This window comes from Ursus americanus, chromosome 23, assembly GCF_024610735.1.
Source record: "Ursus americanus isolate L20-20 chromosome 23, mUrsAme1.1.p, whole genome shotgun sequence".
Lineage (NCBI taxonomy): Eukaryota > Metazoa > Chordata > Mammalia > Carnivora > Ursidae > Ursus > Ursus americanus.
Genome location: NC_142149.1, coordinates 41,123,817 through 41,136,990, shown reverse-complemented (window position 1 = coordinate 41,136,990; position 13,174 = coordinate 41,123,817). Strand labels below are relative to the sequence as shown.

General features: G+C 57.2%; 1 protein-coding gene across 12 annotated transcripts in view; it reads left to right on the top strand.

The window, feature by feature from the left end:
- MYO18A (myosin XVIIIA) overlaps window positions 1-13,174 on the top strand; it is a 93,837-nt gene that overhangs the window by 30,210 nt on the left and 50,453 nt on the right. The window contains exons 1-4 of one of the 12 annotated variants that reach the window (XM_087854642.1): window positions 1,207-1,317; window positions 6,311-6,440; window positions 8,851-8,909; window positions 11,306-11,986. The exons of 5 other annotated variants lie outside the window; for them this stretch is intronic. In XM_087854642.1, the coding sequence (XP_087710768.1) occupies window positions 6,401-6,440; window positions 8,851-8,909; window positions 11,306-11,986 (780 nt within the window). In that variant the 5' untranslated portion in view covers window positions 1,207-1,317; window positions 6,311-6,400. Of the gene's footprint in view, window positions 1-1,206; window positions 1,318-6,310; window positions 6,441-7,019; window positions 7,178-7,237; window positions 7,256-7,531; window positions 7,600-8,849; window positions 8,910-11,305; window positions 11,987-13,174 lie in introns of those variants that run through there. 6 more of the 12 variants (XM_087854647.1, XM_087854646.1, XM_087854645.1 and 3 more) reach the window with 6 other exon arrangements.

Sequence of the window (13,174 nt, the reverse complement as noted above, 5' to 3'; positions counted from 1 at the left end):
GGGGAGGCGGCGCTGGGCTTTGGTCCTCTCAGGCAGTGCTTACCAGCCTTTTCTCAGAGAAAGTCATGCTGTTTACATGACCCACTGGGCTCACAAGACTGGCCAGAGTGGCAGGCCTGGGGGTCTCTAGCCACCCTCGTTGGACACAGGTTAGGTGACAGCTCTGTTCCAGGTACCTTCCCACCCCACCCCACCCTTTTTTTTCCTGGAGAGGAAAAGACAGGCCACCTCCTTTTTTTTCTGCAGAGCTGACAGCTTCTGGGTCAGCTTCAAAAGGCCTGTCTTTTGGCTCCTTCCCACCTGCCCCAAGCGCCCCTTTCAGCCTCTTGTGGGGTCCCCAGCCCCGGTCTGGGCATCCCGTGGTACTCCCTGAAGAGCAGGGCCAGGCTTTCTCTTCACGAGGAGCACTGGCTTTTCACCGGCAGCCCTCGCTCATTGGCCAGACGCCCACGATTTCCTCTGCAGGGCCCAGGCCCACCCACCACACCCTCCTCGGTGCCTGCAGTCTCTGGCCGTGTGGGCCGAGGACATGCACACAGAAAGTGTAGTTGATTCCTCGCATGTCCCCAGTGCATTTCCGGCGAAGCAGCCACAGTGGGCCTCAGACAGATCGTGTGGGTCTCTCTTCCTGCCAGACTTTTCCAGGATGGCTGCACGGCTGCTGTTGGGGCACAGCGTGCAGCAGGCCCTGCATACTGGATTGGATGTGACGTTAGTGGTTTTCTGGGCCTCTGCCGCAGTAATTAGATGGCTGGGGTGAGCTTATGATTTGTGTGTTCTCAAGAACACTGTGCTGTGATTGAGTGCTCATGCATGGTGGTATGCTCGTGTGCGTGCGTGTGTGTGTGTGTGTGTGTGTGTGTGTGAACGCGCATGTGCTTGTGCTAATCCTGGCCTGTGGGGCCGGGGGCTGCAGGTCTCAAATTCCTCTGCTATTTTTAGGGGCCATATCAGCTCAGCTGTCCAGGAGCCCGGGTATATGTCAGTAGGAAAGTCCCACCCTCCCTGTCCCTTGCCCCTAACCCTTCAACACCTCCTGCCCCCCACCGTGTCCTCTCTCTCAGTGCCTCCTCTTCCCCTTCCACACATACTGTATTTCCCTCTCCATCCCCGCATACCTGGTACCCGCGGTCCTGGAGGCCACTCAGTGTCTGGGACCGGCTCTGGCCAGGGTTGGGCAGCTCCGCCAGCGGGAGGGGCCTGGGAGAGGGAGGGGAGCAGGGGCGGGGCTGCAGCCAGTGCTATTTTGAGCTGCTAACGGAGCAGCATCGGAGAGGAGACTCCTTGCTCCTGGTTGCTCCAGGCCAGGCCATGCGGGTGAGTGTCCCTCTGACCCCCCACCCCGGAAATGTCCCAGGCTCCTCATGCCGGTTCCTCATTTCCGAAAGGAGGGGCCTTTTTGTTATTTCCCCAGATGTGGCTGAAGGAGGTGGGGGGAGGGAGGTGCCTTGGAGCCCCTCTCTGAGCTTCTTGGTGGGGAGGGAATCCTTCAGCTCAGGCAGCCTTCCAACGCCTCAGAGGCAAGGCCCTCCTGGGCCTGACTCATGACTTTGGGAGTTTGGGAGGGGGCTCCATTTTCTAAAGCTCGGTGTCCTGCGACTGTATCAGCTTGTCCCCAGGCTGTGACACGCCTTCCCCACAGACCATTAGCGCTTGAGGCCTTCATTCCTTGGAACGCTATTTTCTTCTGAGGCCTGGAACCCCAGTACCTCCCGGACCTTAGGAAGTCTTGTTCCTGCTTTGTGTTGCCAGTGTGGCCCTCCTTCGTCCCCGTAAACAAGAAAAAGGCGCTAGAGAGGGGTGGTCCCTTGAGTTGTCAGGGGGACCAAGAGTGGACTCAGCATGGCCTCCTGCATTTCTGTGTGTCAGACCCTTGGAAGGGGCACAGATGGCATCTCGGGGATGCCCTGACTGCGTGTAGGTCTCATTTTCAGCAGAGATCACTCCAGAGGAGTAAGTTCCTTAAAAAAGCAAGTGAGGAGAGACATAGCTGCCTCCCAGTCGTTCCGTTTCTCCCCCACGCCAACCTCTCCCGGCCACCGAGGGTCAGGTTTTCGGTCGTGTCAGCAGTTGGCAGCGTGTGGGCTGGCCCAGTGCGAAGGTATACCGAGAGCCCGAGACGTGCCCCAAGCCTGTGTCTCTCCCTGTGCCCCGTCCCAGCCACAAAACTGGCGCCACTGCTGAGGTGTGTGGGGGTAGCTGGGGGTGGGGCCAGAGGGACTCCTCACCCTGCGAGGTGGGTGCTTCCTGGTCGGGTCTCCTCCCCACCCCACCCTACCCAGGGCCCCTGCGCCACCAGGACTAGGTCGAAGATTGGGGGGTGTGCATGATGATGGCGAGGCAGATGGCAAAGGGCCCGGCAGAGGGCCAGCAAGTGTCCCTGGGGAGGGGGGCAGGGAGGGAGGCCTCCAGCAGGTCCCGCTGTTGGAGGAGGAACCCCGGGCCCGTCTGCAACTGCAGTGGCAGCAGGAAGCCATTCCAGTGCACCTGCTTCCTCCGGGCTGGCCGGCAGTGAGTGCAGGCGCTCTGCCGCTTTCTGTTCCGCCCCGGGGGTGGGGGAGGGCTCTCACTGGAGGCTGGACCGAAGGGGCCAGGGTGGCCCTGCCAAGCTCTTCTCCCCCTCCTCCTCTGGCTGGCAGCATGGCCTCAGGCCACTCCCTGCAGAGACTGCTCTGTGCAAAGCCTCTTAGGGTCATGGTAGAAGGGCAGGTCACGTCTGGAAACCCCTGCTTTCTCTCCAAGCTGTTATTCTGGCAGATGATGTCATGGAAGTTCAACCGTGCAGGTGGACCGAGGGAGACGGGGGCAGGGCTTGCTTCCATCCCTTAAAGTGAGCCTGGGAGGTCTTATTGGAGGACAGACCTGGGTGTGAGTTCTGATTTGCCGCTTGCTGCTCTGAGGCCTTGGCCAGGTCATTTCTGAGCTTCCTTTTGCTCATTTGTAAAGTAGCAATCATATTAGTATCTCCGTCAGAGGACAGTTGTGGGAATTAAATGAGATCATGCGTGCAGAGGGTTCAGCACGGTGCCTGGCACTTAGGACATGCTCAGTAAAGGTTAGTTGTTTTACTGTTCTTTCTTCCCTACGCCTTCATCCCCCACGCCCATCCTTAGATAAGTACGTGCTAGGGTGGGACTGGTAGGGAGCGGGTCTCCTGGGAGCTACTCTCTGCGCCTCAGAACGGGAAAGGAGAGGGAGGAGGATTCCATGCCTGTTTCTCCTCCAGACATGTACCAGTGTTGGCAGAGGGAAGAGGTGCCACGTTCCCTAGGTCACAGACAGCAGGATCGCCTCTTTCTCTTCCCCCTTCCCTTGGGGGCTCCCGGTGTGTGGCTATCTGCAGGGACACGGGAGCCTCAACGCATTTTCCCCAGCCTGGGTAGCCCATGCCTGTGGGGAGTCACAGCCTGGTCCAGCCCCTTGAGTGCTGGAAGCCTTCCCAGGCTGAGCATCGATGGGTCCCTCAGCACATTTCTTGGATTTCTCCTCTTTGAGAACAAATGCTTTCAACTATTATCTCCTCTGCTTTTTCCTTTTTATTGACTATTTAGCCATCTTTACAATAAACAGTAAGTAACAAATACAAAACAAAATAAATACCAAATGTCTCTATTGTGTCTAATTTACGCAGTTTACAAGACTATGATGATCACTGTTTGCATATTATTTACGTCCTAGTTTCTTTGATTGGTATTATTTTAGGTGGAATCTTCCCTACGGTTACAGTGGTCACCTATTTATTAGTTTAAATGGCAACATAACTGTGCATTGGACACAAGTACCATAGCTCACCTACCCCTTCCCTAACGCTAGGCAATTGGGTGGTTTCCAATTTGGGGTTCTTACATAGAGTGCATCTTTAAAAGTCTCTGTATGGGTTTGTGGGATTTTTCTTTTTCTTCCTTGCTTGAAATCAGCTCATTGCTTAGACAGTCCAGAAGATGGGATGGCCAGGGCCAGAGGATGATGCGTTTTATGGCTGTGTTGCTTCCCAAAGAGCTACTCAGCAATTTCAGTGTCCCCGCCCTCCCCTTCCACCCCGTGGCTTTGAGTGTACTATTTATTGTTGCTAAGTTTAGCGAGTGTACCTCCCTTGTGTTCCCCTCATCCCCGGGAATCAGGATTGGCAAATGTTATCCCCTTCGTTTACAGTTGAGGGAAGAGACCAGATGGAAGTGAGAAGTTTGCCAAAGAACCCCCATCGCCACGCTGTCACGCGGCAAATGTTTATTTACTAAGCGCCCACAGTATGATGGGTAACATCGCGTCCTGCCTGTGAGGAAGCCACAGTCCAGGGAACGCTGTGGACGCATAAACAGCTCACAGCCTGAACCCCAGTGCTGCCACCAACTGGCTCTGGAGCCCTCGGCAAGGCCTTTGCCTTCTAGAAAGTGGGGTTTCGTGAGGGTGAAATAAGGAGCCTGCCACTGTGCCTGGCTCCTAGTAGGTGTTCAGTGAGCGCTGGTGTCTCTCCCCTTCCCTCCAGAGACGCGGCCAGAGGGGCGCCTATGTGGCGCAGTTCGTTGAGCATCGGACTCTTGGTTTTTTGGCTCAGGTTCTGATCTCAGGGTTGTGAGTTTGAGCCCCACATCAGGCTCCCTGCTCAGCACGGAATCTGCTTAAGTTTCTCTCCCTCCACCCCTCCCCCAACACACACTCTCTCTCTTTCTAAAATAAATTAATCTTAAAAAAAAAAAAAGGGAGACAAGGCCAAAAGTGCCTGAGAGGGTGGTCAGAGAGGTGGTCGGAGCCTCAGAGGGGCAGGATCGTGGTGCGGTCTCCCTTTGTAAGTCTAGAAACTTATCCGGGTACATTGAACACTAGTCAACACCTCACTGTCGATCCACGCTTCAGCTGGATCCAGACCTCTCCAGACCTCCTGAACGTTGACAATGGCACAGTACGTTAGCCGGAATTAAGGACGGCTCAGCCCCTCTGACCTGGCCGAGCCTGGCAGAAGTGGTGGGCCTCTGTGGGAGCTTTGCAGTCAGAGCAACTTGGGTTCAAATCCCAGCTCCACCACTTAATAGCTTTGGGGCCTAATCTCATTCCGAGTCTTTTTCCTCATCAGTAAGATGAGAAGAGCAATAATTCCTATGTCGTGAGGCTGTTGTAAGACTTATATTCAAACATATGTGTTAAATACTTTTGCAGGGCCCATCGCATTGTAGGTGTTCCGTATTCAGTCATGAAGGAGGTTGTCAGAAAGGGCTGAAATCCCTAGAGGGAGCAGGGCAGGGAGGACAGGCCTTGGCCCCCGTGCTGCACGGAGCCGTTCATTCCCAGCTCTGGCAGTGACTGTGGTGGAGACGTCGCCACCATCTTTGGGGCTGAGTTCCTCTCCTGTTCTGTATTGGCTAAACATAGGTTATTCCGCGTCCTAAGCAAATCCTTAAACTCTGTAAAAGCCAGTGATAAGGAAGAGAGGAGAAATAGCCAGGCGATTCCTCACAAAAGCCACAGAGAGAATTTCCTCTGGGGAGAACCCCACACTTGGGTTCAGAGTGATGATATCCCTAAGGAAGGGCTGGGGCAGAGGCTCAGGCCCGGGTGGCCTAGTGTCCCCGCAGCCTGGGAGGCGGGGACCCCTCCCTGCACACACACAAGAACTTGAGCTGGAGATCAAAGACCAGAGGAGTTCGATAATTAAAGTCTAGCGCATGGACCGGATAATAAAATAGGCAAGTCAACAAAGCCCATTAAAAATAACTCTCTAATTTTTCCCTGGTCATTCAGGATAAGCAGTAATCAGAGTGAGCCAGTTCTTTCACTTCACTGAATTGAATGGGTTCTTTGGATGAAGCCTCTCCCTAGGTTGAGGCAAATTCTGTCCGTTCCCTCTCAAGAGCACCCGTTCTAATTTCTCACCCATCAATGGGGCGGCTTTACCGTTCTCCAGGCCTCCTGCTCCTGGCGGGTAGTGGCGTGCGGCAGGTAGAAGGCAAAGTTGCCAGAGTCCTGGAGAAACTTTGTTAATGCCAACACAGGCACATACCTTTGGTTCATGGAGTTGAGGGCTAGAGTGCCTCTCCCTACCCAGACCCCGAGGGTACAGACCCGGAAAGGACTGTAGCCATGATCTACCCTAGTCCATCCCCTAATTCTACAGAGAGGCCCAGAGAGGTGAGCTGGCTTATTCAAGGACACACAGCTTCCAGGCGCAGCAAGTTCTATGGTCTGTACCCCACCTCGCCGTCTCTTTCCTCCAATGTTTTATTCCTTGCTCCTCCTCTGATGTCTGAGCTTTGCCATCTGTCTCCCCCACTTCCTCCCTCCTGTCCCCTGTTGCCCACAGTGTTTGTCCCGGCAGGTCGTGGCCTTTAGGAAGACTCCGATTCCCTGAGCGACCCTGCCCACCCCGTGTCTTCTCTGACCCAGGGTGCAGGCTACCTGCGGCGTCATGGCCTTTTCATCAAGGTTCGCCTTCTGGGAGCAAAAGGAAAGTTGGGTCTCAAAATCCTTGTGCTTTTCCTATGTGCTTGGCATGGTGTGTGCAGGCAGGAGTCTGGCTTGTGGGCAAGGGAGCTCTGGGAGCTAGAGAGAGACTGGCGCATGTGTGTGTATTGGGGGGCTGGGGAGAATGACCCGAGGGCCGGTAACTCACTCTTCTCTCTGGATGGGCTTCTGTGCTGAGTCACGCTCTTCCTTTGAGCTCCACGTCTGGTAAGCTGAGCTGCCTTTTGTCTTACTGGTGCCCCTCCAAGTTAACCCCTGCACACCCTTCCCTCCCCCCTGCTGCTCGGACTCACCCCTGGGAACGTGGGCTGCTCTGGGGGGGCCTCTGGGAATGGCTTTGGCTCTGAGGCCTCTGGAACTGGGTCTCCCCATGTCTGGGGTCTGTGGTGAGTAGACGGACAGGAACCAAGAGTTAGGAGCCAGGCCAGCTGGCTGCCTGGGTTCCAGAGGGTGATTCAGGCTGCAGCCCTGGGCGTGCCTTTGTGCGGTGCACAGTCCCTAGCTGGGCAGTGACCTATGACAGACAGAGCCCTTGGCTGGGGGGGGGGGGGGAGGGGCAGTGAGTCAGCCTCAGGCTAAATCCAGAGCTGAGCTCAGAGCCGGGCCTGGTGTCCCAGACATTTCGGGGGGCGGCCAGGGTTGCCCCCAGTGCTTCACCACTGGGCCAGGACGCTTGGGGTCCCCTGCTCGCATCCCTGGAGGGAGGACAGAATTGGAGCTGGTGAGGGACGCGGAGTGGACTTGGAATCTGGGCCATCCCTGAGGCTGAGCTAACGGCACTGCGTGCAGTAATGAGCAAGTCTGTGTGCTTTGTGAATACTTGATGTTCCTCCGACCTGTGTGCGCCGGGGCTAATGCATGGTGTGATCCTGGGGGGCGTGGGGGGTGTGAGTGGTGGGCTTTGGGGGGGGGCCGTAGGCGCAGACCTGGACTCCGCCACTCCTCCTCATTCCCTCCCCACCGGCCCCTCCCTTCTCTTTATCCGCTCCAATCCCAGTTCCTAAAGCAGTGGAGTCCACTCTGAGGAATAATTGCCATTTTCCCTCTGTCCGCAACAGTGTGAACTAACTCTGAAGCTTCGGCCCGTTGACAGTAGCTCTATAGACAAGACGCAGCTTGAGAACCGCAGCGGCCACCCTGCTGGTCAGTGCCCTAGGCGCTGCTAATCAGAGCCCAAAAGTAGCCAAGGACCCTGGTTCCAAATGGAGAGTCCCCCCGCCCCCAGGTGGATAATTATTGTGATTCTGGATGAGTTTCTGAGGATCTTTTCCATTAGGAATCAAGGACCCCTGCCAGTGCACCCAGCCCCCCCTACCCCCACCTACTGCCACCTACCCCCACCTACCCCCACCGTGCCTGGAAGGAACGGCACACTGAGGATGGCCCGCGCTGCTCACAGACCTGCCTTTTTCCCATCGTCCTAAGTGACTGGGGAAAGAAGAGAAACGAAATCCATTAGGACTGTCCAAGCTTTCGGACGGAGAGATGCCAGTGAGGGGCGGGCAGAGGGCTCATTCCGACAGAGGCCTGGCCCCTCTAGGTCTGTTCTGAGCCAGTCTCAGAACCAAAGCACCTTCAGAGCATCCACATTGTCTGCTCTTTTCCAGATACGTTGTGGTGGCTGCCAGTGTCCCGACTCTGCACCTCCCCTCTGACGTAGGCCTGCGAGTGCAGAGGCTGAGGACAGCCCCCTGGCCAGAGTGGCCTGAGCTCAGACATCTTTCCTTCCTCTACACTGTGCCCCAAACTTGGGGTTCCCTCCCTCAGCTGCGTGGTTAGCAGTTTTGTGGGTCTGAGGTTGGCATATGTCTGGCCTCCTGAAGCCCTGCCTCTGCCCCATCTCCTGCCTCCAGACGGAGCTCAGCGGTCTGGCTGGGAAGGCATTCGGGCTCTGGGCTGGGGGAAGTCACAGGGACCTAGAAGCAAATTGGAGCCAGCCTGGTAGGAGTCTCCTCCAGCAGGGCCCCCACACTGGGGTCATTCCCTCCTCCTTAGTCACTAGGTCAGGGGACTCTCGTTCAGACCACTTCTCGTCTGAGCCAGGAATGACTCTTGTCGTTTAGCACGAGTTGAGTTGTCTGGCTGTTTCTGTCCACCCTGTAACCAAGGCCATGATGGCACTCTCTTTAAACAGCCCAAGTGGAACACGTGACTGGTGACTGAGGCCAGGGTTTCCCCGCTCCGGGGAGACTATTCATTCTTGAAGTTGTCACTGGATGGTTTTGACTCCAGCACGGGCCAGCAGTCGCTCATGTCCTTCACCCCAGTGTTCCTGAACACGCGGGAACTCTGCCTCCGAGGGAAGAAAGGCCCCTTGGAGGTTTTGCTCCTGTGCTTTTGATGCTGAGTCTCCTGCCCTGACCTGCCAGTGACTTCTTTGTCTGCTCCCTCAGGTTAAAGAGGAGGACAAAACTCTGCCGAAGCCTGGCCCTCCTGGCAAGGAGGAAGGGGCTGTAAGTGCATCTCTGAGCGCCCCCTGTGTGTGTGCCCGGGTGGGGGTGCCCGCCAGCCCTAGCCTAGTCCTCGAGGCAGGTCCCCGGAGCAGGCAGGCGTGGTGGGGTGCCCCTTCCTGTCTGGGGCGGCCAGAGGGGATGCCACCACCGAGGCAGAAAGTGCAGCATGTGTGATGCCAACTTGGGGTGTGCGGAGGAGATGGGAACCCAGAGGCGCTTCGGAGACCTCCCCCAGGCCCCTCACTTTAGTTTTGACCTATAGTTCTTGCTTCCTGAACCTTGGGGGGCCGGAGAGGCCTAGTTGGGCAAACTCTGAGATTGGGAAGCACCAAATGAGAGCTCAGCTGTTGGGACTTTTCGTCCTGCTCTGGGTGGCACAGGACCAGCGCGGGGACGGGTTTCACTGCAGCTGTTCTGTCTCTTCCCAAGACCCCGTCAGCTGCTCGATGTGGGTGACCCAGAGGCCGGCTCTAGCTGCCCAGGGCCCCCAGCTTCTCCCCCAGGTCATTCGGCTTTGAGATAGGGACCCTGAGTAAAGCAGGACTCGTTTCAGGCAAGAGAGAGGAGACAGTTCCAGAATAGCCAGGTCTAAAGGTGCGGAGTTGGTAGAGGACTGCGGTTGGCACAGGGTGTGGGAGTGCCAGGGGATTTGGGCCAGAGCTGGGTCACAAGGCAGCTCCGTGCTTCGTTACCCCGGATGGTGCCTGTCCCAGCTCCCCCACTTCCTTGGATGGAAGGTTCGATCAGCCAGACATTGTGGCTTCCACCTGATCTGTAGTTAATCCTGCAAGGGGAAGTGTTTGAGATATGTGTGGGGGAGGGGCCTCGGAGTATCCAGTTAGTTTGTGAAAAATCACACGTGAAGCGCCTAGAGGACTTCCTGGCACACAGTAAACACTGTACGAGTGTCAGCGGTTACCGTCATCATTGCCACCATCTTCAGCTGCGGGGGGATGGGAGGAAGGCCAGGAGGGGGAGAGGGAGGGGCCGGGAGCCTGCGGCTAGGGCCACTAGCCAGCTCCACAGTGCCCTGGCATGCCATGGAGCACTCTTGATCCAAGAGGTTGAGGAAAAGGCACCTTCAAGCCCTTCTCTCCCCACCCCTGCAGCAGAGCTACCCACAGCTGAGGTGACTTGGCTCAGCTCCACTCAGGATGTGAGGCAACCTCTCCCTGTGGCAGCCAGAGGCCTGCCCACTCTGAGCGTCTCTCTGCGTCCAAGCAGAGATGATAGCCAGACTTTCAGGGCCCAGAGCCCAGGTGCGTCCTGGAAGCAAGGTCATTGTTTTGGGGAACAGGGACTCAAACATGGCCCCCGAGTGGCAGGGCATTGCCTGACCAGCAAGGAGCCCCCCCCAGGGTTGACCTTGCTTACCCAGACAATGTGGCTGGCTTTGCAGGAAACTCTGCCCTGCTATTAGCCAGCCTGGCTTTCCCCAGTGGCTGTCCCTTGGGACCGTAGGCAGTTGCCACCAGTGTTGGGGAAGGGTGGGTGCCTCAGGCAAAGTGTGCCAGCGTACTCCAGTCAGGTGCCCAGAGCCTGGGAGGCTGGCTGAGCCAGGGCCCCAGCTCAAGAGCAGAGTAGATCTATGGTCACTTCAGTGCTTGGCCCTCCATGGGCCCCAGCTGCCTCCTCTTCATCCTCTCATCTGTACGCATACTCTGGGGGCTAGGAGGCCTCCAGCCCTGGAGAGGTTTGCAGGAGGAAAACTGCAAAGAGACTGGCAGAAAGCAGGCCAAGGTGGGAGCTTCCCGGGCCCATACTGGTCTCCGTAGCCCCTGAGAGTACGGGTGAGGGGTAGACAATGGCCACAAGCCAGAGGGGCAGGAGGGAAGGAGCTTGGTGCATCCTGGGGCCAGGAATTGCTCCCTGACCACTGGTTTTGCTGGGATGGGTAGGTTTGGGGTCCGACTGCCCAGAAAGCACAGTGAAAGAGCGGGGACCACAGAGGCAGGAAGCCCCAGAATGAGGCCTAGGATGGATGGCAGGACTTGGTGGTTTGGCCTCTCCATGCTCCCTCTCAGGTGTGTTTGGGCTCACCTGGGTTGGTGTTTGGTGGCTGCCCTGATGTAGGCCAGTGACTCTGGGACACCTCAGGGGCCTCCGGGCACATTGTGCTGGCAGCTCACGGCCCTGTGCTAAGGCTGGGGATAGACAGTAGGTAACAGCACTACCTGGCTTGTGCTTTGTGGGGGAGAGAAGCCAGACTTGTAGATGCAGTTGTCCTATCTGGAAAATGGACTGAGGGCTTCCTGGTATAGCCTCTCGGAGTTCTGGATGAATGGAAGGTCTGTCCCAGGGCAAGGTGTGAGGTCGCACCTCTCACTTCATCTGCACGGGGTGGGCAGGGACTCAAGGGCTGGTGCTAATGTCTGCCTGTATTTGTGTGACTGCAGCCAGAGGGCAGTGCAAAGGACAGCAGTGGCCCATCTAGGAGTCCTCAGCCTCCCACCAGCCCTGTACCCTCAGAGACGTCCCAGAGAGCCAAGAGCCCTGCACCCACACTTGCCATGAATGGCCCGGGGGCTGCCTCCGCAGAAGGCCCAAGTGAGGAGGCCCAGGGCCTGTCCCGGAAGAGAGTGGCAAATGCAGTTAGGAAGGTGGTGAGCAAGGTGATGCCTGGCGAGGAGCCTGGGAGTGCCAAGGAGCCTTCAAGCAGAGGGGTCAGATCCCCTGAGCACCCAGCTCGAGGCAAGAGGGGAGAAAAGGCGGCACCTGGTCCCAAGCCACCACCTCCTCCACCCCCCCCGCCTCCCCCCGCCCCACCTAAGCCTGACGCAAAGAAGGAGACCGCCAAGGATGAGCTCTCTGTGGGTCTCTGGAGCCTGATGTCTCGGGGCAGGGGCAAGGACCACAAGCCCCGGGGCAGGCAGTCTCCGGGGAAGGGGGAGAAGCCCTCCAGCCAGGAGCCGGGCTCCTTAGGGAAGCCAGGCTCCCCAGCCAAACCTGAAATCCCCGAGAAGCAGTGTTCCCCAGCCCCACCGGAAGAGCTGGCGGCCCCAGGCTCCACCGGCCCGACGTTGAACCCCCCTGGATTGCAGCAGTCCAAGTCACCGGTCCCTGGCGTGCAGCAGGAGGTACCCGAGTGTGTCACTAACCTCCCGTGCCCCTGACCACTCTCGTGTGACGGCCAGGCACCCTCGCAGCCAGCTTCCCCACACCTTGTCAACACTCCCGCACGGCTGAGACGCTGGGCCCGGCCAGGTGCCAATGGCGGAGCTGCATGGCTTTCCTCAACCGGGTGCCAGAGCCCGTGGCGGCCTCTGCGCTGGGACGGGCCCCACTAAGCAGCATGTGGCTGTTCCTCAACACTCTTGTGTGTGGTTGGGGCCTCTTCCCAGGCTGCATGGTGTTGGCCGGAGGCTCCGGATCCCAAGCAGTGGTTCAGAGTCTTAGCAGATCAGTGCTAGGGTAGAGAGAGAATTTCTGGAGTTGGGTGACCCGTGGTCACCTCCCCAGCCACTCACCCTGTGTGGGATCTCAGCAAGGTCCCATCACTGAGCCTTCATCTGCCAAGCAGGGACGGGACAGGTCTCTAGTCCCTTCTCTGAAGCCCTTGGGGCCAGACGTGTTTTGTAAGTTAGTGATTTTTGTATTTTAGAAAGTCCTACATAATAAGCAGCAACCTGTAAGCAAACATAAGTATTTTCACGGCAAAATCTATGACCATTCACACTGCAGGGGGATAGACTACAAACGGGTTTTGCCACCAAAATAGTTGAGAAAAGATCTTTTGTTTGGGGGAGCTTTTGGATTTTGGAATTGCAAACGAGGGATAATCCCAGCTTTGAAGGGCTGCTGTGAAGATGAGGAATGGTACCCACTCTGAGCCCAGTCCCTGGCATGGTGGGTGCTCCACAAATGGTAGCATGGATAGTGATGCTAGTAACGGCAGTTTTAATGCCACCATTGCCATCACTACCTTCTTCAAGCCTGGCCGGCAGTTCCCTCTGGCAGCAGGACTCTTGAGGAGCCCTATGCCTGGGTGGCAAATGTGCACAGTGGGCCCCCTTTGGATCTGGGGCCCCATCTGTCCACAAAGTACCCTCTAGGTGGGACAGGAGGCTGAGAGGCAGAGGGAAGGACCTTGGAAGGTGATGCCTACATGGCTGGTCCTTTGGTCAGGGACAGTCTCTCCAAACTTCCCCATTTTATGGAGACTTCTGAGGCCTCATGAGGTTTGGCAGGGGAGGAGTCAAGTTTCACCACTGTTTCTCCCAGGCTGTTGCATGCTCTTCTGGCTGCAAGGGCAGGGTAGGGAGGAG